The 27,567-nt window shown below is 54.7% G+C and overlaps 2 protein-coding genes across 4 annotated transcripts in view; one reads left to right on the top strand and one right to left on the bottom strand.

The window, feature by feature from the left end:
- LOC139248867 (zinc finger protein 436-like) overlaps window positions 1-27,567 on the top strand; it is a 194,950-nt gene that overhangs the window by 93,799 nt on the left and 73,584 nt on the right. The window lies entirely within an intron of this gene.
- The window catches only part of LOC139248872 (zinc finger protein 239-like), a 69,078-nt gene continuing 44,250 nt past the window's right edge, over window positions 2,740-27,567 (bottom strand). Inside the window, exons 1-2 of one of the 2 annotated variants that reach the window (XM_070872225.1) lie at window positions 5,585-5,675; window positions 2,740-5,076 (exon numbers count right to left, since the gene is read on the bottom strand). In XM_070872225.1, coding sequence (XP_070728326.1) covers window positions 4,206-4,712 — 507 coding nt within the window. In that variant the 5' untranslated portion in view covers window positions 4,713-5,076; window positions 5,585-5,675 and the 3' untranslated portion in view covers window positions 2,740-4,205. Of the gene's footprint in view, window positions 5,077-5,584; window positions 5,676-27,567 lie in introns of those variants that run through there. The other variant, XM_070872224.1, reaches the window with a different exon arrangement.

Genomic DNA, 27,567 nt, shown 5'->3' with positions numbered 1-27,567 from the left:
CTCACTTACCTTCTCTATATCCCCTTGAAGCCTCTTTGCATCCTCCTCACAACTTGCATTGTCATCTAGCTTTGTATAATCAGCAAACTTGGATATATAACATTTGGTCTTCTCATCCAAATCATTGATGTATATTGTGAATAGCTGAGGCCCAAGCACCAATTCTTGTGGTGCCCCACCAGATACAGCCTGCCAACGTGAAAATTAACCATTTATTCCTACTCTGTTTTCTGTTTGTTAACCAAGCCTCAATCCATGCTTGTATATTACCCCCAATCCCATGAGCCGTAATTTAATAACCTCATGTGGCACCTTATCGAATCCTTTGAATCCAAATACACCACATCCACTGGTTCCCCCTTATCTATTCTGCTAGTTACAATCTCAAAAAACTCTTAACAGATTTGTCAAACATGATTTCCCTTTCCTTAAGCTGTATTGACTGCCCAATCTTGTTATTTTCTACGTGCCTGTTATCACATCCTTAATTATGGAATCTAGCATTTTCCTTTACGACTGATATCAGGCTAACTTGTCTCTAGTTCCCCATTTTAACTCTCCATTCTCAGATAGCTCAGTTACATTTACCACCTTCCAATCCACGGGAACTGTTCTAGAATCTATGGAATTTTGGAAGATGGCAACCAATGCATCCACTATTTCTATAGTTACCTTTTTCAATACCCTAGGATGTAGGCCATCGGGTCCAGGGTAATATTGGCTTTCTGCCCCATTAATTTCTCCAGTACCATTTTTTTTACTATTACTAATTTCTTTCAGTTCCTCATTCTCTCTAAACCCGTGGTTCTTCAGTAGTTCCAGCAAGTTTTTTGCATCTATTTCCATGAAGACAGACACAAAGTATGCGTTTAATTTCCCTGCCATTTCATTGTTTCCCATTATAATTTGTCATGTCTGAGCCTGTAGGGGATGCACATTTACTTTTGCTAATCTATTCCTTTTTATATACCTATAGAAGCTTTTGCGGTCTGTTTTTTTGTCTCTCGCTATTTTACTCTCATATTCTTTTATCCTTTTCTTTAGGAATTTGTTGGTTATGCTTTGGTGAATTCTATAATCTTCCCAATCATCAGGCTTACTGCTCTTTTTGGCAACATTATCAGAATATTCCTTTGATCTAATACTATCTTCAACTTCTCTTGTTGACCATGGTTGGACCGCTATTCCTGTGGGGTTTTCATGCCTTAAATGAATGTATGTTTGTTGTAAATGATGTATTAATTCTTTAAATGCTAGCCATTGCTTTTCTACTATCATACCTTTTATTGTAGTTTCCCAATCTACTTTAACCAACACTCCCCCCTTGCCTACATAGTTTAATTTGTGTAGATTTAACACCCTAGTTTCGGATTTAACTAAATCACTTTCAAACGTAATATAAAATTCTATCATATTATGGTCACTCTTCCCTAAGGACCCCTTTATTGCAAAGTTCTTAATTAACCCTTTCTTATTGCACAATACTAGATCAAAAATAGCCAGTTCTCTAGTTGGGTCCTCAACATACTGATCTAGAAAACCATCTTGTATACCTTCCATGAATTCGTCCTCCATATAATAACTGCAAATTTGGTTTTCCCAGTCTATATGCAGAATAAAGTCACCCATGATTATTGTATTACCTTTATTACATGCACCTCTAATTTCAAGATTTATACAGTGCCACTGTAGTTTGGGGGCCTATGAAGAACGCCCACCAATATTTTCTGCACCTTACTATTTCTTAGCTCCACCCAAACTGATTCTACTTCTTGATTTTCCGAGCCAAGATCCTTTCCCTCTACTGTCTTTATCCCATCCTTTAATATCAGGGCTACCCCTCCTCCTTTTCCATTTTTCTATCTCTTCTAAAAATTATGTATCCTGGAATATTTATTTCCCAACCGTGGTCACTTTGCAACCACATCTCCGTAATGGCTATTAGATCAAACCTATTAATTTCTATCTGCGCTATTAATTCATCTATTTTGTTGCGAATACATCATGCATTCAGAGATAGTGCCTTTAGCTTGGACTTTTTTTCTATTTTTCCCTGATGTCTCCTGAGTCAGTAATGCCCTATTACCTTTGTTACTCTCTGTCCCTTCCTGACCCACTCTGCTTATTTTACCCAAAACTCTGCTCTGGAGCCTTGATATGTCTCTTGTTGCTTTTTCTCTGTATCTAAACTGTGCTGTACACTTTCCTGAATCCCCCACCCTTGCCACCTTCATTAGTTGAAAGCCCTGTTTACTGCCCTAGTTATTCAATTCACCAGGACACTGGTTCTAGCCCAGATCAAGTGGAGCCCATCCTAACGGAATCGCTCCCTCTTTACCCAGTGCTGGTGCCAGTAAAGCAAAACTCATGCCTCCCACACCAATCTTTGAGCCACGCACTTAATGGTCTAATCTGCTTATCCCTATACCGATTTGCTCCAGGGAGGAGGCAGTGTGTGATGTCCCTGTGGGTGAGTGAGTTCAGTGCCTGACCCCGAGTTGCCCCACGGAGGGGACAGTGTGTGATGTCCCTGAGGGGTGCAGTATGTTCAGTGTCTGACCCGGAGCTGCCCACATTCCTCCTGCTCCAGAGGCCAGTCTCGCACCTCTCAGTCGGAGTTAATTGGAGAGACAGCGTCACCTACTGGACACCAGCGGCATTTCAAGGCAAATCATGTCCAGCTCCATCCGAGAGAAATCCAAAACCAACCTGCTGATTCATTTCATTTTATTATCAATTGTTTAACAAAGTTTAGCTCCATTTGTTGCAGCTTTCAGTGTTTGAAGAAAACTCTTTAAAAAGAGTTAAGTATGGATGCAAATACAAATCAGCATTATTTTTATCTGACCCATTTCACATTGATTTTAGAATCATAGAAGTTCATAGCATGGAAGGAGGCCATTTCCGCCCATCGTGTCCATGCCGGCCAACAAGAGGCTATCCGGCATAATCAAACTTTCCAGCTCTAGGTCCATAATCCTGCAGGTTATGGTACTTCAGATGGACATCCAAGTACTTTTTAAATGTGGTGAGGGTTTCTGCCACCCCCACAACCTTCTCAATAAATTTCCCTTCAAATCCCCCTGCACCTTCTACCAATTACTTTCAATTCATGCCGCGTGGCTGTTGACCCCCTCCGCTAAGGGAAATTGGGCCTCCCTATATCCACTGTATCTAGGCCCCTCATTATTTTATACACCTCAAATGAGGTCTCCCCTCAGCCTCCTCTGTTCCAAGGAAAAAAAATCCAGTCTAACCAATCAGTCCTCATAGCTAAGATTTTCCACTCTCGGCAACACCCTTGTAAATCTACTCCATACTCTCTCCAGTGCAATCACATCCTTCCTGTAATGCGGTGACCAGAACTCACGCAGTACTCCAGCTGTGGCCTAACCAGTGTTTTATACTGTTCAAGCATAACCCCCCTGCTCTTGTAGTCTATGCCTCAGCCTGCTACTTTCAGGGATCTGTGGACATGCACTCCAAGGTCCCTTTGTTCCTCTACACATCTCAATGTCCTATCATTTAACGTGTATTCCCTTTCTTTGTTGGCCCTCACCAAATGCTTTACCTCACACTTCTCTGGATTAAATTCCATTTGCCACTGTTCTGCCCACCTGACCAGTTGATTGATATCTTCCTGCAGTCTACAGCTTTCTTCTTCTTCTTCATCAACCACACAGCCGATTTTAGTATCATCTGCAAACTTCTTAATCATACCCCCTATATTCAAGATCATTGACGTATACCACAAAAAGCAAGGGACCTAGTACTGAGCCCTGCGGAACCTCGCTGGAAACATCTTTCCAGTCACAAAAACACCCATCAACCAATACACTTTGTTTCCTGTCTCAGAGCCAATTTTGGATCCAACTTGCCACTTTGCCCTGGATCCCATGGGCTTTTACTTTTATGACCAGTCTGCTATGTGGGACCTTATCAAAAGCTTTGATAAAATCTATATACACTACATCATATGCTTTGCCCTCACCAACCCTCCTGGTTGCCTCCTTGAAAAATTCAATCAAGTTAATCAGACATGACCCTCCCTTATCAAATCCATGCTGACTGTCCTTGATTAATTGGTCCAATAACCAGAATATTAAACTGTGTTATAGGGGTAATCAATAACAGCAGAAAAAAACCCGAACTGTCAAAATGGACATGATTCAGTTTGGGATAACAGCAGAATCCAAACCCTGCAATCACTTGTGAACTCGCTGGTGTGTCAGCAGGTTGGATGACTGAGTGAATCCTTTCCCACACACCAGGCAGGTGAATGGCCTCTCCCCAGTATGAACTCGCTGGTGTGTCAGCAGGTTAGATGATTGAATGAATCCCTTCCCACACTCAGAGCAGATGAATGGCCTCTCCCCAGTATGAACTCGCTGGTGCTTCAGCAGGTTAGATGACTGAGTGAATCCCAGGCCACATGCAGAGCAGTTGAATGGCCTCTCCCCAGTGTGAACTCGCTGGTGTGCCAGCAGACGGGATGACACAGTAAATCCCTTCCCACACTCAGAGCAGGTAAACGGCCCCTCCCCAGTGTGAACTCGCTGGTGTGTCAGCAGGTGGGCTGACTGAGTGAATCCCTTCCCACACACGGAGCAGGTGAACGGCCTCTCCCCAGTGTGACTGCGCTGATGAATTTCCAGTACAGATGGGCAATTGAATCCCTTCCCACAGTCACCACATTCCCACGGTTTCTCCATGGTGCCGGTGTCCTTGTGTCGCTCCAGATTGAACAATCAGTTGAAGCCTCGTCCACACACAGAACACGTGCATGATTTCTCCACGCTGTGAATGGTATGACGTTTTTTCAGGCTGTGTAACTGCTTAAAGCTCTTTCCACAGGCAGTTCACTGGAACACTCTCACTCAGGTGTGTGTGTGTCTTGGTGCTTTACCAGTCACACTGATGTTTGAAATCTGTTCCCTCAGAGAAGAGACAAACATTTCTCCTTCCGCATTCAAGGGTCGATGATATTCAAGTCCCGAGGAATTGAGTGATTCTGTCAGATCTTAACGTGATGTTTGGTTTGAGTTCCCCGTCTGCAAATCCACCCCTTCTAATACCCTGGAAAAGGAGTTTACAAAAATAATTACGTCAAGTACAGGACAGAAATTCAGAATAGATAATTCTAGATTCTATGGAACATTCTTTCCCCCTTGTTCTTCTAAAGATGTAAATCCCCATCCCATACACACTGTCCTGAAATTCAAACACATTGCACATCTGAAGACACCTTGTCCTCTGATAAGTTTTCACCACCAACTCTGGTTAGATTCAGTTCTACACTCACTGGTTCCCCTCCCTCTCCTCCCCTGAAGGTGCTGACTCTGGCTGGGTTCACTGGGACACTGAAGCCCCGCCCACACATTGTTCTTTCACAAAGATGGCCACGCATGCGCTCTATTGCGCGATGACTCACGATGGCCGCGCACCAACCTGCAACTGTCCTTTACAAAAATGGCGACCGTCAACCTGGGCCTGTTACCGCGAAAATGCCCGGGAGCTGCAAAGTCGAGACCTGTTGTTTCTTAGTCCGGGTTCGCGACCTGCACCAGGTGTTTATGAAGCCCACCTGTCGAGTACGTTACTCCCCTGCGCCCCGCAGTTGCACGTTCAACTCCCAAACTGTGTCCGATCTCCGCCCGCTCACAGCCCGCGTCCGCTCTGAACAATGGCATACTGCGCATGCGCCACATACAGCCCACGCCGCGCACTGGGCTCCTCGAGTGAGATGACCTCCTGACGTCACAGAAAGGCGTCCGTACGCGCAGGCGCAATGTTTAAATTAAAAAAACAACTTCGCATTTGTTTATGTTATAATAAAATGATAAAGCGGAGAATCGTATCATAAAAATAAACCGACTGCTGCGAACCTTTCGTGAATTAATCGCGGTTTTTAAAGTTCTCTCCGCAGTTGCCAAGGGAGACGGGGCAGGTCGGTCAGCCGCTGACTGGAAGTGACGCCAGGACGGCGGAAGTGAGGGTTGCCAGGAACGACGGTGAGGCTGGGCAGCGCGGACAATGTGGGAACGGAGGCCCTGGGGATCTCGAGCGGGAGAGAGGCGGCTCTGTGGGTCTCGCTGGCGGTGGGCGGGGCGACAGGAGGAGCTACGGGGGGGCTAAAGTGGGAGGTGCCAAGGGGGAGGGGCTACAAGGAGAGGGGCGGGGCTACAGTTTGACGGTGAAAATGCAACAACTCCTTGTTGTTAATATCACCCCCTTCAGTTTTCCCCCCCCCCCACCCAGTATAGCATGGAGCTGACCGACCTGGGAAGGCTTCACAGTTTCACCCCTGGGCTGTGCTGGGTTAAGGGGAGAAGGCTGCAATTAGCAGGGACCGGTTGGGCCGAATGGCCTGTTTCTGTGAAATGTTACAGGAGGGCGGGTAAATGAGCTGAGGGCGCGCTCTAATTGCAGGATCTTTCTATGCTGGCGTTTCAGAACATTAAAAAGTGGGACAGATCGAGGCCGCGAGCTACAGGAGGAACCGGAGGTCGCGTCCCACTCCTGCCTCCGCCCGGCAGTAAGGTCACCACCCCTGACCCCTCGTCAAATGGTTTGCCCGCTCGGGTCACCCTGACCCTGCCCCCCAGCCCAGCAAGACAGCAACGCAGGTACTGGCAGAGGGGATACGCGTGGGACCTGTCCACACAGCGCTCGCAGGGAAGGCCCAGTCTCCAACCCTGGCCCCATCTGAGTTAACCTGATCTCGGCTGGTGTGCAGGAATAGGGACATGATTGGAGCTTGATGTCCCAGGGCTGGGCTGGGGGTGGTGGGGTTTGCAAATCAGCTGGGATCGCTGCTCCTACTCGCTATCCAACGGCCCAAGAATTCAAGAGCAGGGAGGTTATGCTTGAACTATGTAAAACACGAGTTAAGCCACAGCTAGAATACTGCGATCAGTTCTGGTCACCACATTACAGGGAAGATGTCATTGCACTCGAGAGGATACAGAGGAGATTTATGAGGATGTTGCCCTGGACTAGAGAATTTTAGCTATGAGGAACGATTGGATAGGCTGGGTTGGTTTTCTTTGGAACAGAGGAGGCTGAGGAGAGACTTTTCTGATGTGTATAAAATTAAGAGGGGCCTAGATAGAGTGAATAGGACGGACCTATTTCCCTTAGCAGAGGGTCAACAACTATTCGGCATAGATTTAAAGTAATTGGTAGGAGGATTAGAGGGGATTTGAGGGGAAATCTCTTCACACAGAGGGTTGTGGGGGTCTGGAACTCACTGCCTGAAAAGGTGGTAGAGGCAGAAACCCTCACCACATTTAAAAAGTGCTTGGATGTGCACTTGAAATGCCGTAACCTACAGGGCTACGGACCAAGGGCAGAAAAACGGGATTTAGCTGGATTGCTCTTTGTCGGCCGGCGTGGACATGATGGGCCAAAATGAATTCATTGTGTGTTGTAAATTTCTATGATTCTATGACCTTTGTGAGGGGGTAAGCGTGTATGGAGTTTGCATAGAGCCTGTGTGCGGGAGAGGCAGTGTTCAGGTGGTTGCGAAGCCCCTCACAGGCGAATAGCTCATCAGCAAAACCTGACATCCCAGTGTGGGGGTCATTGCCTCGAAAAAGAGGAGATCTTGGGACATTATTGGAGAATACCAGAGGTTAGTTGAAGGAAGACATTTATTGCTGACTCCTCTGTGACACCAGTCTCTGTCCGATCTTTTACAGATGTCAGGCTAGATGTCACTCCCGTGTCCTTGGGCCCAGCCCGGGCTCACAGCCAGCAGAGGGTTACCCCAACATCTGGGGCGAGTTCACCTCAGTCACCAAGTAAATACCTACACACTCCCCGGGTCTCCCTGTAAAGATCGACACACTCCACGGGAACTCCCTGGAAACACTGACACACTCCCAGGGACTCCCTGTGCTACTTACACACTCCCCGGAGACACCCTGCAAAAACTGACACTCCCAGGGACTCCTGTAAATACAGACACATTCCGAGGGACCCCCAAGAAATACTGACACACTCCCGGGGACTTCCTGTAAATACCGATACACTCTTGGATACCCCCAGTAAACACTGGCACACTCCCGGAGGCACCGTGTAAATACAGACACATTCCTGGGGCCCCTGTAAATACAGACACACCATTGGGGGTCCTTCTAAATACGGGCACACCCCTGGGGACCCCCGTAAACACTGACACACTCCTGGGGACCCGCTGTAAATATAGACACACTCCTGGGAATTCCCTGTAAATACTGACACAATCCTGGTGACTACTTGTAAATACTAACACACTATCGTGGGTCCTTGTAAATAAGGGCACACTCCTGTCGACACCCTGCTATTACTGACACACTCCGCGATACCCGCTGTAAACACTGACACACTCGCGGGAACTCCCAGTAAAAAACGACACAATCCCGAGGACCCCCTGTAAATACTGACACACTCCCTGGGACACCTCCTGTAGATACTGACACATTCCCTGGGGATCCCCTGTAAATACAGACACACTCCTGGGGACAGTCCCTGTACATACTGACATATTCTCCGGGGATCCGCTGTAAATACTGCCACACTCCCGGGGACTCCCGTAAACACTGACACACTCACAGGGACCCGCTGTAAATATAGACACATTCCTAGGGATCCCCTGTAAATACTGACAGAATCCTGGCGACTACTTGTAAATACTGACATACTATCGGGGGTCCTTGTAAATATGGGCACATTTCTGTCGACACCCTGTTATTATTGACACACTCCTGGATACCCGCTGCAAACACTGACACACTCCTGGGAATCTCCTGTAAATACTGACACACTTCCGGGAATCCCCTGTAAACACTGACACACTCCCGAGGATCCCCTGTAAATACTGACGCACCCCCTATAGATACTGACGCATTCCCTGGGGATCCCCTGTAAACACTGACACACTCCCGAGGAGCCCCTGTAAACACTGACACACTTCCGGGGACTACCTGTAAATACAGACACCCCCGTACATGCTGACACACTCCCGGGAACTCTCGGTAAATACTGACAACTCCCAGGGACCCCCTGTAAACACCAACACACTAACGGGAATCCCTGTAAATACTGACACACCCCTGGGGACCCTCTGTCAAATCTGAGACACTCCCGGGGACCCCCAGTTAAGTACTGACACACTCATGGGAACCCTCTATGAATACCGACACACTATCGGGGATCCTTGTAAATACGGGCACACTCCCGGGGATCGCCTATAAATACTGACACACTCCCAGGAACTCCCTGTAAAAACCGACACTCCTGGGACACCCCCTGTACATACTGACATATTCCCTGGGATCCACTGTAAATACTGCCACACTCCCGGTGACTCCCTGTAAACACTGACACACTCCCGGGGAACCCCTGTAAATACAGACACACTATCGGGGGTCCTTGTAAATACGGAGACACTCCCATGGACTCCCTGTCATTACTGACACACTCCTGGGTACCTGATGTAAACACTGACACACACCCGGGGATCCCCTGTAAACACTGATACACTCTCGGGAACTCCCAGTAAAAACCGACACAATCTCGGGGACACTCTGTAAATACAGACAAACTCCCAGGGATCCCCTGTAAATACAGACACCCCCAGCACATGCTGACACACTCCCATGGACCCCTGTAAAAACTGACACACTCCTTGGGAACCTCCTGCAAACACCGACACACCCCTGGGGACCCCCTGTAAATACAGACACACCACTGACCCCCCTGTAAATACAGACACACTCCTGGGTACCTGCTGTAAAGACTGACACATTCCCGGGGTCATGCAGTAAAAATCTACACACACCCAAGGACCCCCTCTAAATACTGACACACACCCGGGGAAACCCTGTAAATACAGACACACTCCTGGGGACACCCCCTGTATATACTGACACACGCCCGGGGGCTCCCTGTAAATACTGACACACTCATAGAAACATAGAAAATAGGTGCAGGAGTAGGCCATTCGACCCTTCGCGCCTGCACCACCATTCAATAAGATCATGGTTGATCATTCCCTCAATAACCCTTTCCTGCTTTCTCTCCATACCCCTTGATCCCCTTAGCCTTAAGGGCCATATGTTAACTCCCTCTTGAATATATCCAATGAACTGGCATCAACAACCCTCTGCAGCAGGGAATTCCACAGGTTAACAACTCTCTGAGTGAAGAAGTTTCTCCTCACCTCAGTCCCAAATGGCCTACCCCTTATCCTAAGACTGTGTCCCCTGGTTCTGGACTTCCCCAACATCGGGAACATTCTACCTGCATCTACCCTGTCCCGTCACGTCAGAATCTTTTATGTTTCTATCAGACCCTCTCTCATCCTTCTAAACTCCAATGTATAAAGGCCTAGTTGATCCAGTCTCTCCTCATATGTCAGTCCAGCCATCCCTGGAATCAGTCTGGTGAACCTTCGCTGCACTCCCTCAATAGCAAGAACGTCCTTCCTCAGATTAGGAGACCAAAACTGAACACAATATTCCAGGTGGGGCCTCACCAAGGCCCTGTACAACTGCAGCAAGACTTCCCTGCTCCTATACTCAAATCCCCTTGCTATGAAGGCCAACATACCATTTGCCTTCTTCAGCGCCTGCTGTACCTGCATGCCAACTTTCAATGACTGATAAACCATGACACCCAGGTCTCGATGCACCTCCTCTTTTCCTAATCTGCCACTTGAAGGGAGGGGTTTAAGGGCTGGAGAATGCTAGCGAAATAGGGAGGGGTGTAGTGGCTGGAGGTTGTAGAGATAGGAAGGGGTGCGGGGGCTACAGGAGGTTACAGAGATAGGGAGGGGTGTAGGGGCTGGAGGATGTTACAGAGATAGTGAGGGGTGTCAGGGCTGGAGGAGGTTACAGAGATCGGGAGATGTGTAGGTTCTGGGGGAGGTTATAGAGATAGGAAGGGGTGTAGGGGCTGGCCGGGGCTAGCAAGATAGGGAGGAGTGTAGTGGATGGAGGTTATAGAGATAGGGAGTGGTGTAGGGGCTGCAAGAGGTTACAGATAGGGAGGGGTGTAGGGGCTGTAGGTACAGAGTTGGGAGGTTTGTAGGGGCTGGAGGAGGTTACAAGAATAGGGAGGGGTGTGGGGGCTGTAGGTTACAGAGATAGGGAGGGGTGTAGGGGCTGGAGAAGGTTACAGAGATAGGGAGGGGTATAAATGTATGAGGAGGTTACAGATATAGGGAGGGTTGTAGGAGCTGGAGGAGATTACAGAGATAGGGAGGGGTGTACAGACTGGAGGTGGTTACAAAGAAAGGGAGTGTTGTAGTGCTGGAGGAGATTAGAGTAAGGCAGGGATGTAGGGGCTGGAGGACGTTGGAGATTGGGAGGGTTGTTGGGGCTGGAGGAGGTTACAGAGAGAGGGAGGGTTGTAGGTGCTGGAAAAGGTTACAGCGATAGGGAAGGGTGTACAGGCTGGAGGAGGTAACAGGGATAAGTAGGAGCTGGAGGAGGCTACAGAGATAGGGAGGGGTGCTGAGTCTGGAGGAGGTTAGAGAGATAGGGAGGGATGTAGGAGCTGGAGGAGATTAGAGAGAAACGGAGGGTTGTAGTGCTGGAGGAGATTACAGAGAAAGGCAGATGTGTAGCGGCTGGAGGAGGTTAAAGACATAGGGAGGTGTGTAAGTTCTGGAGGAGGTTATACAGATAGGGAGGGGTGTAGGGGCTGGAGGTTGTAGAGATAGGGAGGGTTGTAGGGGCTGGAAGAGGTTCGAGATAGGGATGGGTGTAGGGGCTGGAGGTTACAGAGAAAGGCAGATGTGTAGGGTCTGGAGGAGGTTACAGAGATAGGGAGGGTTATAGGTGCTGGAGGTTACAGAGATAGGGAGTGGTGTAGGGGCTGGAGGTTATAGAGATAGGGAGGGTTGTAGGGGCTGGAAGAGGTTCGAGATAGGGAGGGGTGTAGGGGCTGGAGGAGGTTACAGAAATGGTGAGGGATGTAGGGGCTGGAGGAGGTTACAGAACTAGGGAGAGGTGTAGGGGCTGGAGGAGGTTACAGAACTAGGTAGGGGTGTAGGGGCTGGAGGAGGTTAGAGAGACAGGGTGAGGTGTAGGGCTGGAGGAGGTTACAGAGATAGGGAGGTTTGTTGGGGCTGGGGGAGGTTAGAGAGGTAAGGCGGGTTGTACGGCCGGCTGGAGGTTACAGAGATACAGAGGGGTGTAGGGACTGGAGGATGTTACAGAGATAGGGAGTGGTGTAGGGTGGGAGGAGGTTACAGAGCTAGGGAGGGGTGTAGGAGCTGGAGGAGGTTACAGAGATAGGGAGAGGTATTGGGGCTGGAGTACGTTACAGACATAGGGAGGGGTGTAGGGGCTGGAGGAGATTATAGAGATAGGGAGGGAGGAGGTTACAGAGCTAGGGAGGGGTGTAGGGGCTGGAGGAGGTTACAGAGATAGGGAGAGGTATTGGGGCTGGAGGAGGTTACAGAGATAGGGAGGGGTGTAGGGGCTGGAGGTTACCGAGATAGGGAGGGATTTAGGGGCTGGAGGTTATAAAGATTGGGAGGGTTGTAGGGCTGGAGGTACAGTGATAGGGAGGTTTGTAGGGGCTGGAGGAGGTTACAGAGATATGGATGCGTGTAGGGGCTATAGGTTACAGAGATAGGGAGGGTTATAGGAGCTGGAGGAGGTTATAGGGATAGGGACGGGTGTAGGGGCTGGAGGAGATTACAGATAGGGAGGGATGTAGGGGCTGGAGGAGGTTACATAGAAAGGGAGGGTGTAGGGACTGGAGGAGGCGACAGAGATAGGGAGGGTGTAGGTTCTGGAGGTGGTTACAGAGATAGGGAGGGTTATAGGGCCTGGAGGAAATTAAAGATAGGGAGGGGTGTATGGGGCTGCAAGAGGTTACAGAGATAGGGAGGTGTGTAGGTTCTGGAGGAGGTTATAGAGATAGAGAGGGAGTAGGGGCTGGAGGAGGCTAGCGAGATAGGGAGGGGTGTAGGGGCTGAAGGTTGCAGAGATAGGGATGGATGTAGGTGCTGAGGTTTACAGAGATAGGGAGGGTGTAGGGCCTGGAGGAGTTTACAGAGATAGGGAGGGGTGTAGGGGCTGGAGGTTACAGAGAGAGAGAGAGGGAGGGGTGGAGGGGCTTTGAGAAGGTTACAGAGAAGGGAGGGATGTAGGCCTTGGAGGAGGTTACAGAGATAGGGAGGGGTTTCGGGGCTGCAGAAGGTTACAGAGATAGGGAGGGGTGTAGGGGCTGGAGGAGGTTGCAGAGATAGGGAGATGTGTAGGTGCTGGAGGAGGTTAGAGATTGGGAGGGTTGTAGAGGCTGGAGGAGGTTACACAGAGAGGGAGGGTAGTAGGGACTGGAAAAGGTTACAGAGAAAGGGAGGGGTGTAGGCCTTCGAAGAGGTTACAGAGATCAGTAGGGGTGTAGGAGCCGGAGGAGATCACAGAGATAGAGAGATGTGTAGAGTCTGGAGGCAGTTAGAGAGATAGGGAGGGTTGTCGGGCTGGTGGAGGCTACAGACATAGGGAGGTTTGTAGGGGCTGGAGGAGGTTACAGAGATAGGGAGGGGTGTAGGAGCTGTAGGTTACAGAGATAGGGAGGGGTGTAGGGGTTGTAGGTTACAGAGATAGGGAGGGGTGTAGGGGCTGGAGGAGGTTACAGAGATAGGGAGGGGTGTAGGGGCTGGAGTAGGTTCCAGAGATGGGGAGGGGTGTAGACCGAGGAGGAGGCTACAGACATAGGGAGGGTTGTAGTACTGGAGGAGGTTACAGAGATAGGGAGGGGTATAGGGGCTGGAGGTGGTTACAGAGAAAGGGAGGGTTGTAGTACTGGAGGAGGTTATAGAGATAGGGAGGGTTGTAGGGGCTGGTGCAGGCTAGTGAGATAGGGAGGGGTGTAGTGGCTGGAGGTCACAGAGATAGGGATGCGTGTAAGGGCAGGAGGTTACAGAGCTGGGAGGGGTGTAGGGTCTGGAGGCGGTTAGAGAGATAGGGAGGGTTGTGGGGCTGGTGGCGGTTACAGAGATAGGGAGGGTTGTGAGGCTGCAGATGTTACAGAGAATATAAGAACATAAGAAATAGGAGCAGGAGTAGGCCATACGGCCCCTCGAATCTGCTCTGCCATTTAATACATTGATGATCCGATCACGGACTCAGGTCCACTTCCCTGCTCACTCTCCATAACTCCTTATTCCCATGTCATTTAAGAAACTGTCTATTTCTGTCTTAAATATATTCAATGTCCCAGCTTCCACAGCTCTCTGAGGCAGCGAATTCCACAGATCCACAACCATCTGAGAAGAAATTTCTCCTCATCTCAGTTTTCAAATGGGCGGCCCCTTATTCGAAGATAATGCCCCCCCTAGTTCTAGTCTCTCCTAACAGTGAAAACATCCTCTCTGTATCCACCTTGTCAACCTCCTCATTATCTTATACGTTTCGATAAGATCACCTCTCATTCCTCTGAATTCCAATGATCAGAGACCCAACCTACTCAACCTTTCCTCATAGGTCAACCCCCTCATCACTGGAATCAACTGAGTGAACCTTCTCTGAACTGCCTCCAAACCAAGTATATTTTTTATAAATATGGAAACCAAAACTACACAGTATTCCAGGTGTGGCCTCACCAATACCCTGTATAACTGTAGCAAGACTTCCCTGCTTTTATACTCCATCCCCTTTGCAATAAAGGCCAAGATACCATTGGCCTTCCTGATCACTTGCTGCACCTGCATACTATTCTTTTGCGTTTTCATGCACAAGGAGACTTGGCCTGGAGGGTGGTGCACGGAGCAGTGCCGTGCAACAAATTTTTAAGCCGGTTCACGGACTCCCAGGCCGCCTGCAATTTCTGCGGTCTGGAGGAGTCCGTGTTCCATGTTTTTATTGAGTGCACGAGGTTGCAGCCCCTGTTCCATTATTTGAAGGGGCTGCTCCTGAAATTCTGGCTGCACTTCAGTCCCACTCTCCTGATCTTTGGCACCCTGTGCGGAGGGGAGCGGGTAGGTCCGAAGGCCTCCTCGTAGGACTGCTCCTGGGCATGGCCAAGGGTGCCATCAGCCGGTCCAGGCAGCGGGTGGTCGAGGGGGTCGTTCAACCTGACTGCCTGCCTCTCTTCCGCTCTTACATCCGGTCCAGGGTGTCCTTGGAGATGGAGCACGCGGTGTCCACTGGTACGCTCGCGACCTTCCGCGAGAGGTGGGCACCGGAGGGACTGGAGTGCATCATCACGCCCGGCAACCAAATTTTAATTTGATTTTACGTTTTTAAGTTTAATTTGTTTTAATTGCCAGTGCTTTTAGTGTCCCCCTTCCCTTTTATAGGGGGCACTGGGGAAAATTGGGATTTTAGTGCCCCCCCAAAAAAAAAGAAAAACACAAAAAAAAAAGGGGGGGGGGAAAAAAAGGGCCTTGTAAATGTCTGGAGTGTCACCCAGGTCGGGTGGCACCGTTTAATGTTTTATGTTTTGCAGGTGAACTCCAAAAAGAGTTTCATGCACAAGGACCAATGGTAGAGCAGTGGAGGCGTGTCCTGCACAGTTGGAGCTGTGCTGCAGAGAGAGGACCAGCTATCAACTTGAGCTCCTGCCTGGAGAGCCCTGAGACCAGCCCAGGAAGAGAAGGAAGGAAGGGGCTTCACCACCAACTTTCACCCAGAGGGAGAGGAGGAGAAAAGGAAACTTTTAAACATTTTACCACTTCTGCAAAGAGTTGGAGAGAGGGGGAAAAACCAACAACAACATCCAGTGTGGAAGGAGGGAGACTCTACAATTCTACAGGTCGGTGTGGGTGCATTTCCCAAACAGACTTTGTTGTATCGGTGGGGGGAGGAAAGAAGACCACTGAGGGCCGGAACATCGCGGGGTGTGTGTGTGTGTGTGGTAGTGTGTGTGGGGGCCTTATTACAACTAGGCCCCCCCCACAATTGGAACCCCCCCCAACCCCCACATTTGCCTAGCCTGGGATAGCTGGAGCTACCAGGCTGAAGATTTTTTTTAATCACCCAATTAACATCGTTAGGAGTGTGTGCCTGGTGGCTCTAGCTGCCCCAGGTGAAGACGTCTTCTCCCCCCACCTGAAGACCCACCCCAAGGACTGTGTTTTTTGTGTTTTGCCATCTGGGGAGTGCACCCACCCACAGCTGCGAGGGGAGACCTGCCCTCGCAGTTCCCCCCCCTTCCCACCCCCCTCTCTCTTTCTCTGTTTCTCTGTTTCTCCCCTCTCTCTCTGAGGCCCCTTTCTCCTAATTATTTTTTAAAAAACAATTGAGACAACTGAGCAGAGGGAGCAAGGCCCCTCCCCAATTGCCACCTAGGGGAGAGGTGCCTCATTAAGAGCTCCTCTGCTCAGTCAAATCAAACGAGGCCAATCAAGACCATTAAGGCCTGTGACTTTGGGGTGGGTGTAGCCCTTAAAGGGACCCCGTGATGGCGACCCCATCCACGCCGGTGGCAGGGCCAGCGAAGACGTATGTGCAGGTGGCAACCGCTTCCACGGCACCTCCTGCGCCACCCGCTGCCCTGCCACCTTTTACACTCATCACAAAGAAACACGGGGTCAAGAGCTACACTCACCCCACAATGAGCATTGAGGAGTGCGTGCGGGCGATGGCTGGGATAGTCGGCCCTTCGGCCATTGTCGCAGCCTCCAAGATGTCTGGGAAGGCCGTTTTCTTCCTGGGGTTGGAGCGGGCGGTGTCCCTGGCCCTTGAAAAGGGGCTCACGGTGGGCGGGACGTTCCTGCCGGTGGACCCTCTCGAGGCCACCGCGCAGAGGGTCATCGTGTCAAACGTCCCGCCCTTTGTTCCCGCTGAGCTCCTCCTCCCTCACCTACACCAACTGGGGGAGGTAAGGTCGGGGATCAACCCCATACCGCTCGGCCTCAGGGAGAGCAGCCTGCGCCACATGTTCTCCTTCCGCCGCCAGCTCTTTGTCCGGCTGGCGCGGGAGGAGACGACGGAGGGCTATTTTAATGTGGTGCACGAGGGGACTGCCTACCGCATCTTCTGGACGTCGGATGGCGTGCGGTGCCATGCCTGTAGGGAGGTGGGGCACATTCGCAAGAACTGCCCCGCCTTCAAGGCCGCCAAACCACCAAAGGCGGCCAAGGCTGGCGCCGCCGCCACCCCTCCCCCTAGTTGCGTCCGCGTGCCGGGAGCCGTAGGTGCGCGGGCATCGTCGGGGGCCTTTGTTTTCACGGCCTCCGGCGGGGGAGAGGGAGAGCGTCCGATCGAAAAGAAGGCGCGGAAGAAGACGAGACATCTAGAGGCGGGTTCCCTCAGTGCGCCGGAAAGTTTGACCACCGCGCTCAGCCCAACCCAGTCACCGGCGAGCGCGGGGTGCCCTGAGCCCGTGCCCGAGCCCTTGACCAATACCGCAGAGGGGCTCGGGCGAGGGCAAGATAAGGAAAAGGGGGGACGGAGCGGGAGGCCTCGGCAGACATGGAGGTCTCCCTGCCTCCGCGCACCCCCAGGAACAAAAGGAGGCACCGCCCCAATGAGGCGGAGGGGGAACAACATCCCTCCGCGGAGGAGGCGGTGCCCGCCCCGTGTCCCGCGTCCCCCACCAGCGCCCCCAAATTGCGCTGTAGGCACGAGGAATCTGTCCCCGGGGAAGGTGAGGCAGGCGAGGCTGCCCAGCCACTGCCTCCTGGGGAGGGCGTGGCAGATCTGCCTGTCGTGGGGGGCGTGGGGCCAGCGGAAGAATGCGTAGCCGCCGGGTCGAGCGTCCCGGGGACTGAGGCGGGCGGGGCTGAAAAGGCTGAACCTGAGCCCGCCCAGCCAATACCCAACTTCCCCCGGGATTTGCTCGACTCTGAAAATGCCAATTTTATGGAATCCGTACACGCTGGGCTGGGGGGTAGCGGCGGGAAGGGAGAAGAACAACAACCCTCGCCCCCTACTGTGGAGCTGGGGGAATTGGAGGACCTGGAACATTACTTTGACCAGGTCTCTCCCTGTTCCCCGGTTCTTGGGGCGGAGGGGGAACCCCTTCCGCTGTCGCTTCCCGACCCAGCACCAATTTTAAAAGAGCCCAGTGGGGACTCCTCTGCCGACGATCCTGGGGGTGGGATCGGGGCAGAGCCAGGGCCAAATGGAGCGGCCGGGCCGTTTGCCGTACCTCGTGCGGTCGACGGGCCGGCTGCTAGCGGCGACCTCCCGGAGGGGGACGGGGACTCGGTGGAGGATGCGGGTGAAGATCTCGAGTCCATCGCCAGTGAGGCGGTGGATCTGCTCGCGGCCGCCACTGAGACCCTCCTCATTCCCACAGAGGAACTCCGGGACTTTTTGGTCCAGTGCCGGGGTCGCCACGACCAAGCCCGTCTGGCCCTGGAAAGATGGTCCGAGCCGGGGCTGCTCGTCGCGTCCGTCCGCGCCGCCGCTAAAACCATGGCCGCGGGCGGGCCCTTATCAAAGGCTCAAGGCCTTGAGCTGCGCCGGCTCAAAAAGTTCCTCGCTGGGCTGCTGATGGAGTGGAGGTCAACAAACGACTCCACTCCCTCCCCCACAATAGGCTAAGGTAGAGGTTGCACTATGCTTTTGCCATGAAGATAACCATAGCCAGCCTCAACATCAACGGCGGCAGAGGGGCACGCCGTAGATTTGACAATTTTTCGCTCCTGCGGGAGGGGAAATATGCGGTGTGCTTCCTGCAAGAAACCCACACCATTCCGGGAGACGAAGCCACGTGGCTCCTGGAATGGCAAGGAGAGGTCCGCATGAGCCACCTCACCGCCATTTCTAGTGGGGTGGCCATCTTGCTGGGCCCGCATTTTCAGCCGGAGATCTTGGGGGTCGAGGAGCCAGTGCCAGGCCGCTTGCTGCACGTAACGGTTCGCCTGGGGGACGTGCCGCTCCATCTCGTGAACGTGTACGCCCCTCAGCCCGGCCCGCAGAAAACGTGCTTCTTTGAAGAGGTGTCCGCTCTTCTTGGCTCCATCGATGTCGGCGACTGCATTGTCCTCGGGGGGGATTTTAACTGCACCCTCGAGGCGAGGGACCGCTCCGGTGCCCCGCAGTGCATGACGGCGATGGAGAAGTTGAGGGACCTGGTCGGGTCCTTCGACTTGGTGGACGTCTGGCGAAATCTCCACCCGACTCCAGCGCCTTTACTTGGGTGAGGCCTGGAGTTGGATGGTCTAGAGTCGACCGCCTTTACGTGTCTCGGACATACGTTTCCTGCGTCCCGGCGGCCTCCATCGGCCGGTGCCGTGTTTGGACCACCACCTGGTGTGGGCGGAGCTCGCTTCGCTCCGCGCGAGGACGGGGTCCGCATACTGGCACTTTAACAACCGGCTGCTGGAGGACGTGCGGTTCCAGGACTCGGTCCGTCGATTCTGGTCCGACTGGAGAAGGAAGCAGGAGGGCTTCCCCTCCTTGAGGCTATGGTGGGACGTGGGCAAGGCTCACGTCCACGTCTTCTGTCAAGAGTACGCGAGGGGGTCGACCAAGAGGCGGGTGGCCAGAGTCGGGCGCCTAGAAAAAGAGGTGCTCGACCTGGAAGCCCGTCTCGGTCAAGTCGTCCAGGACCCGGCCCTGCGGACGGTGTACGAAGCGAAGAGGGCCGCGCTGAAGGACCTGCAGCTCGTCGGGTCCCGAGGCGCGTTCGTGAGGTCGCGGATCCGGTTCCTGCGGGATCTGGACCGCGGCTCCCCCTTCTTCTACTCGCTGGAAAAAAGGCAGAGTGTCCGTAAGCAGCTCTTGACGCTGCTGGCCGACGATGGCTCTCTCGTCTCGGATCCGGAGGGCGTCAACAACAGGGTCCGTGAATATTACGGGGCTCTGTTCTCTCCGGATCCGTCCAGTGAGGAAGCGCGTAGAGTTTTGTGGGAGGACCTGCCGAAGGTCAGCCCGGAGGGCGCCGAAAATCTGGAAGCTCCGCTAAGCCTGGCGGAGCTGACCGGTGCCCTCGCCCGGCTCTCGAGGGGAAAATCCCCGGGGCTGGACGGGCTGACCGTGGAGTTCCACAGGGCGTTCTGGGACGTCCTGGGGGGCGACTACGCGCGGGTCCTGGGGGAAAGTCTGGCGACCGGGGAGATGCCCCTCTCTTGGCGCAGGGCAGTCATCGTCCTGCTGCCTAAGAAGGGCGATCTCCGCCTCCTTAAGAACTGGCGCCCGGTCTCCCTCCTCAGCACGGACTACAAAATCTTCGCCAGGGCGATGTCTGCTCGCCTTGGTGCCGTGCTGGACCACATGATCCACCCCGACCAGTCCTACACGGTCCCGGGCTGGACAATCCATGATAACATCCATCTGGTCCGGGACCTCATCCATTGTTCCCAGGAGGCTGGTCTGTCGGTCGCCTTCCTATCCCTCGACCAAGAGAAGGCGTTCGACAGGGTGGATCACGACTATCTGCTCGGAACTCTGCGCGCTTTCGGGTTCGGGACGCATTTCATCGCCCGGATCCGACTTTTGTACGCCGCCGCGGAGTGTCTGATTAAGGTTAACGGGTCCTTGATGGCGCCCCTTCGCTTTAGGAGAGGGGTGCGCCAGGGATGCCCCATGTCCGGCCAGTTATACGCCGTTTGCGTGGAGCCTTTCCTGCCCCTCTTTCAGACGAGGTTGACGGGACTGGCTCTGCAACGGCCGGGCGTGGAGGTCGTCCTCTCGGCTTACGCCGATGACGTGCTCCTCGCGGTAGAGGATCCCGCTAACCTGCGGAGGATGCGTGAGTGCCAGGAGATTTACTCGGCCGCGTCCTCCGCCAGGATCAACTGGGAGAAATGTTCCGGACTCCTGGTGGGTCAGTGGCGGGTGGACTCCCTGCCGGAGGAGCTCAGGCCTTTTGCCTGGAGCACGACCCATCTCCTCTATCTGGGAGTCTACCTTAGCCCCGACGAGGGAGCCTGGCCGGCGAACTGGCAGGAGCTGGAGGCCAAGGTCACCGCTCGCCTAGGGCGCTGGACAGGACTGCTCCGAGTGCTGTCCTACAGGGGTCGAGCGCCAGTCATAAACCAGCTGGTGGCCGCAATGTTGTGGTACCGGCTGGTCACTTTGACCCCTCCCCCTGCGTTTGTCGCCAAGATACAGAAGAAGCTGGTGGACTTCTTCTGGAACAACAGGAAGCACTGGGTCTCTGCTGCGGTCTTGAGTCTCCCGCTTGAGGAGGGCAGTCAGTCGTTGGTGTGCGTCAGCGCCCAGCTCGCGACTTTCCGTCTTCAGACCCTGCAGAGATACCTTTACGTCGAGCCCCCTCCTAGGTGGTGTGCTCTGGCGAGGTATTTCTTCCGCCAGCAGCGCGACCTCAATTATGACACGCAGCTCCTGTTTGTGAACTTGGGGGGTGCCAGGACCGCCCTCCGGGAGCTGCCTGTCTTTTACAGGGAACTCATCAGGGTCTGGAACAAAGTCTCCACCAAACGCAGCTCTCCGCCAGTTGGAGTGGCGGCCGTCCTGCAGGAGCCGCTGCTCGGGAATCCGTACCTCCACGACCGAGGGTTTATGTGGCGGTCGGAAGAGAGGGCTGTGGCTGGTGAGGTGACCAGGGTCAGGGACCTGCTCGATGGCGGAGGAGCGGGCTGGATGGCGCCAGACACGCTGGCGCGGCGCCTAAACTCTGCCAACGTCCGCCACGCGGCCGATGCCATCGAGTCGCTAAAAACAGCTCTGGGCCCTGACTCCGTTAGGTGCATCGAGGAGGCTCAAGCACGTGGGGAGATCCCGTCCGAACTGACCCCCGTCCGGACGGAATTCCTCATCGGCGCCAAACCCCGGAACCTCCCTCGGGGGCCGGCGCCTCACAACTTGAGCCGCCTCGGGGAAATCCCCTCCGTGCCTTTCAGTTCCGCGCAGAGGGGTTTCCTGTACGGGCTGCTCCTGCACACTCTCAACTTTGCCATCCTCGCCGGTCACCCGGACACGCCATGGCGTACCATCTTGCCGTCCGGAGGAGGCGGGGGTCCCCGATGGAGGGCACTCTACGCAGGGGTCCTCCCACTATTCATCAGGGACTTGGCCTGGAGGGTGGTGCACGGACCAGTGCCGTGCAATAAATTTTTAAGCCGGTTCACGGACTCCCAGGCCGCCTGCAATTTCTGCGGTCTGAAGGAGTCCGTGTTCCATGTTTTTATCGAGTGCACGAGGTTGCAGCCCCTGTTCCATTATTTGAAGGGGCTGCTCCTGAAATTCTGGCTGCACTTCAGTCCCACTCTCCTGATCTTTGGGCACCCTGTGCGGAGGGGAGCGGGTAGGTCCGAAGGCCTCCTCGTAGGACTGCTCCTGGGCACGGCCAAGGGTGCCATCAGCCGGTCCAGGCAGCGGGCGGTCGAGGGGGTCGTTCAACCTGACTGCCTGCCTCTCTTCCGCTCTTACATCCGGTCCAGGGTGTCCTTGGAGATGGAGCACGCGGTGTCCACCGGTACGCTCGCGGCCTTCCGCGAGAGGTGGGCACCGGAGGGACTGGAGTGCATCATCACGCCCGGCAACCAAATTTTAATTTGATTTTACGTTTTAAAGTTTAATTTGTTTTCATTGCCGGTGCTTTTAGTGTCCCCCTCCCCTTTTATAGGGGGCACTGGAAAAATTTGATTTTAGCGCCCCAAAAAAACCAAAGAAAAAATAAATTAAAAAAAAAAAGGGGCCTTGAAAATGTCTGCTGTGTCACCCAGGTCGGGTGGCATGGTTTTAATGTTTATGTTTTTGCAGGTAAACTCAAAAGAGTTTCATGCACAAGGACCAATGGTAGAGCAGTGGAGGCGTGTCCTGCACAGTAGGAGCTGAGCTGCAGAGAGAGGAGCAGCTATCAACTTTTGCTCCTTCCTGGAGAGCCCTGAGACCAGCCCAGGAAAAGAAGGAAAGAAGGGGCTTCACCACCAACTTTCACCCAGAGGGAGAGGAGGAGAACAGAAAACTTTTTTACATCTTTACCATTTCTGCAAAGAGTTGGAGAGAGGGGGAAAAGACCAACAACATCCAGTGTGGAAGGAGGGAGACTCTACCATTCTACAGGTGGGTGTTGGTGCAGTCCCAAAAAGACTTTGTTATATCGGTGGGGGGAGGAAAGAAGACCACTGAGGGCCGGAACATCGCGGGGGGTGTGTGTGTGTGTGGTAGTGTGTGTGGGGGCCTTGCTTACAACTAGGCCCCCCCCACATTTGACCCCCCCCCGCAATTGCCTAGCCTGGGATAGCTGGAGCTACCAGGCTCAAGAATTTCCTTAATCACCCTAATTAAACATCGTTGGGAGTGTGTGCCTGGTGGCTCTAGCTGCCCCAGGTGAAGACATCTTCTCCCCTCACCTGAAGACCACCCCAAAGACTTTGTGTTTTGCCATCTGGGGATTGCACCCACCCACAGCTGCGAGGGGAGACCTGCCCTCGCAGTTCCCCCCCCCCCAGCCCCCTTCCCACACCCCTCTCTCTTTCTCTGTTATTCTGTTTCTCCCCTCTCTCTCTGAGGCCCCTTTCTCCTAATTTAAAAAAAAACAATTGAGACAACTGAGCAGAGGGAGCAAGGCCCCTCCCCAATTTCCAACTAGGGGAGTGGTGCCTCGTTAAGGGCTCCTCTGCTCAGTTAAATATACAAGGCGAATAAAGACCATTAAGGCCTGTGACTTTGGGGTGGGTGTAGCCCTTAAAGGGACCCCGTGATGGCGACCCCATCCACGCCGGTGGCAGGGCCAGCGAAGACGTATGCGCAGGTGGCAACCGCTTCCACGGCACCTCCTGCGCCACCCGCTGCCCTGCCACCTTTTCAACTTATAACCAGGAAACACGGGGTCAAGAGCTACACTCACCCCACAATGAGCATTGAGGAGTGCGTGCGGGCGATGGCTGGGGTAGTCGGCCCCTCGGCCATTGTCGCGGCCTCCAAGATGTCTGGGAAGGCTGTTTTCTTCCTGGGGTCAGAGCGGGCGGTGTCCCTGGCCCTTGAAAAGGGGCTCACGGTGGGCGGGACGTTCCTGCCGGTGGACCCTCTCGAGGCCACCGCGCAGAGGGTCATCGTGTCAAACGTCCCGCCCTTTGTTTCCGCTGAGCTCCTCCTCCCTCACCTACACCAACTGGGGGAGGTAAGGTCGGGGATCAACCCCATACCGCTCGGCCTCAGGGAGAACAGCCTGCGCCACGTGTTCTCCTTCCGCCGCCAGCTCTTTGTCCGGCTGGCGCGGGAGGACATGACAGAAGGGCACTTTAATGTGGTGCACGAGGGGACTGCCTACCGCGTCTTCTGGACGTCGGACGGCGTGCGGTGCCATGCCTGCAGGGAGGTGGGGCACATTCGTAAGAACTGCCCCGCCTCCAAGGCCGCCAAACCACCGAAGGCGGCCAAGGCTGGTGCCGCCGCCACCCCTCCCCCTAGTTGCGTCCGCGTGCCGGGAGCCATAGGTGCGCGGGCATCGTCGGAGGCCTTTGTTTTCAGGGCCTCGGGCGGGGGGGAGGGAGAGCGTCCGAACGGAAAGAAGGCGCGGAACAAGGAGAAACATCTAGAGGCGGGTCCCCTCGGTGCACCAGACAATTTGTTTACCGCGCTCGGCCCAACCCAGTCACCGGCGAGCGCGGGGTGCCCCGAGCCCGTGCCCGAGCACTTGAACAACACCACAGAGGGGCCCGGGCGCGGGCAAGAAAAGGAAAAGGGGGGGGCGGAGCGGGAGGCCTCGGCAGACATGGAGGTCTCCCTGACTCCGCGCGCCCCCAGGAACAAAAGGAGGCACGGCTCCGATGAGGCGGCGGGGGAACAACATCCCTCCGCGGAGGAGTCGGTGCCCGCCGCGTGTCCCGCGTCCCCAACCAGCGCCCCCAAGCTGCGCTGTAGGCGAGAGGAGTCTGTCCCCGGGGAGGGTGAGACAGTCGAGGCTGCCCAGCCTCTGCCTCCCGGGGATGGCGCGGAAGATCTGCCTGTCGTGGGGGGCGTGGGGATCGCGGAGGAATGCATTGCCGCCGGGTCGGGCGTCCCGGGGACTGAGGCGGGCGGGGCCGAAAAGGCCGAACCTGAGCCCGCCCAGCCAATACCCAACTTCCCCCGAGAGTCGCTCGACCCGGCAGAAACCGAAACAAATGTTAATTATGACACTGTAGATGCTGGGCCGGGGGGTGGCAGCGGGGAGGGGGAGGAACACCCACCCTCGCCTCTTGCTGTGGGGCTGGAGCACTTGGAGAGCCTGGGGATTTCCTATGGCCGGGTCTCTCCTTGTTCCCCGGTTCCTGGGTCGGAGGGGGAACCCCTTCCGCTGTCAATTCCCGACACAGCACCATTTTTAAAAGAGCCCAGTGGGGACTCCTCTGCCGACGATCCTGGGGGTGGGATCGGGGCAGAGCCAGGGCCGGTTGGAGCGGCCGGTTCATTTGCCGTACCTTGCGCGGTCGATGGGCCGGCTGCTGGCGGCCACCTCCCGGAGGAGGACGGGGACTCGGTGGGGGACGCGGGTGAAGACCTAGAGACCACCGCCAGCGAGGCGGTGGATCTGCTCGCGGCCGCCGCCGAGACCATCCTCATTCCTGCAAAGGAACTCTGGGACTTTTTGGCCCAGAGCCGGGGTCGCTGCAACCAAGCCCGACTGGCCCTGGAAAAATGGTCCGAGCCAGAGCTGATCAAGGGGTCCGTCCGCGCCGCCGTTAAAACCTTGGCCAAGGGCGGGCCCTTGACAAAGGCGCAACACCTTGAGCTGCGCGAGCTCGAGGGACCCCTCGCTGGGTTGCGGAGGGAGCGGAGTTCAACAAAAGACTCCGCTCCCTCCCCCACAATAGGTTAAGGTAGAGGTTGCACTATGCTTTTGCCATGAAGATAACCATAGCCAGCCTCAACATCAACGGCGGCAGAGGGGCACGCCGTAGATTTGACAATTTTTCGCTCCTGCGGGAGGGGAAATATGCGGTGTGCTTCCTGCAAGAAACCCACACCATTCCGGGAGACGAAGCCACGTGGCTCCTGGAATGGCAAGGAGAGGTCCGCATGAGCCACCTCACCGCCATTTCTAGTGGGGTGGCCATCTTGCTGGGCCCGCATTTTCAGCCGGAGATCTTGGGGGTCGACGAGCCCGTGCCAGGCCGCTTGCTGCACGTAACGGTTCGCCTGGGGGACGTGCCGCTCCATCTCGTGAACGTGTATGCCCGTCAGCCCGGCCTGCAGCAAACGCGCTTCTTTGAAGAGGTGTCCGCTCTTCTTGGCTCCGTCAACGTCGGCGACTGCATTGACCTCGGGGGGGATTTTAACTGCACCCTCGAGGCGAGGGACCGCTCCGGTGCCCCTCAGTGCATGACGGCGATGGAGAAGTTGAGGGACCTGGTCGGGTCCTTCGACTTGGTGGACGTCTGGCGAAATCTCCACCCCGACTCCAGCGCCTTTACTTGGGTGAGGCCTGGAGTTGGATGGTCTAGAGTCGACCGCCTTTACGTGTCTCGGGCGTACGTTTCCTGCGTCCCGGCGGCCTCCATGCGGCCGGTGCTGTGTTCGGACCACCACCTGGTGTGGGCGGAGCTCGCTTCGCTCCGCGCGAGGACGGGGTCCGCGTACTGGCACTTTAACAACCGGCTGCTGGAGGACGTGCGGTTCCAGGACTCGTTCCGTCGATTCTGGTCCGACTGGAGAAGGAAGCAGGGGGGCTTCCCCTCCTTGAGGCTATGGTGGGACGAGGGCAAGCCTCACGTCCGCGTCTTCTGTCAAGAGTACGCGAGGGGGTCGACCAAGAGGCGGGCGGCCAGAGTCGGGCGCCTAGAAAAAGAGGTGCTCGACCTGGAAGCCCGTCTCGGTCAAGTCGTCCAGGACCCGGCCCTGCGGACGGTGTACGAAGCGAAGAAGGCCGCGCTGAAGCACCTGCAGCTCGTCGGGTCACGAGGCGCGTTCGTGAGGTCGCGGATCCGGTTCCTGCGGGATCTGGACCGCGGCTCCCCCTTCTTCTACTCGCTGGAAAAAAGGCAGAGTGTCCGTAAGCAGCTCTTGACGCTGCTGGCCGACGACGGCTCTCTCGTCTCGGATCCGGAGGGCGTCAACAACAGGGCCCGTGAATATTACGGGGCTCTGTTCTCTCCGGATCCGTCCAGCGAGGAAGCGCGTAGAGTTTTGTGGGAGGACCTGCCGAAGGTCAGCCCGGAGGGCGCCGAAAATCTGGAAGCTCCGCTAAGCCTGGCGGAGCTGACCGGTGCCCTCGCCCGGCTCTCGAGGGGAAAATCCCCGGGGCTGGACAGGCTGACCGTGGAGTTCCACAGGGCGTTCTGGGACGTCCTGGGGAGCGACTACGCGCGGGTCCTGGGGGAAAGTCTGGCGACCGGGGAGATGCCCCTCTCTTGGCGCAGGGCAGTCATCGTCCTGCTGCCTAAGAAGGGCGATCTCCGCCTCCTTAAGAACTGGCGCCCGGTCTCCCTCCTCAGCACGGACTACAAAATCTTCGCCAGGGCGATGTCTGCTCGCCTTGGTGCCATGCTGGACCACATGATCCACCCCGACCAGTCCTACACGGTCCCGGGCCGGACAATCCACGATAACATCCATCTGGTCCGGGACCTCATCCATTGTTCCCAGGAGGCTGGTCTGTCGGTCGCCTTCCTATCCCTCGACCAAGAGAAGGCGTTCGACAGGGTGGATCACGACTATCTGCTCGGAACTCTGCGCGCTTTCGGGTTCGGGACGCATTTCGTCGCCCGGATCCAACTTTTGT

Source organism: Pristiophorus japonicus, unplaced genomic scaffold (genome assembly GCF_044704955.1).
Source record: "Pristiophorus japonicus isolate sPriJap1 unplaced genomic scaffold, sPriJap1.hap1 HAP1_SCAFFOLD_298, whole genome shotgun sequence".
NCBI classification, from domain to species: Eukaryota; Metazoa; Chordata; class Chondrichthyes; family Pristiophoridae; genus Pristiophorus; species Pristiophorus japonicus.
The sequence above is the reverse complement of the archived record's forward strand: the minus strand, read 5'-3'. Positions and strand labels throughout refer to the sequence as shown.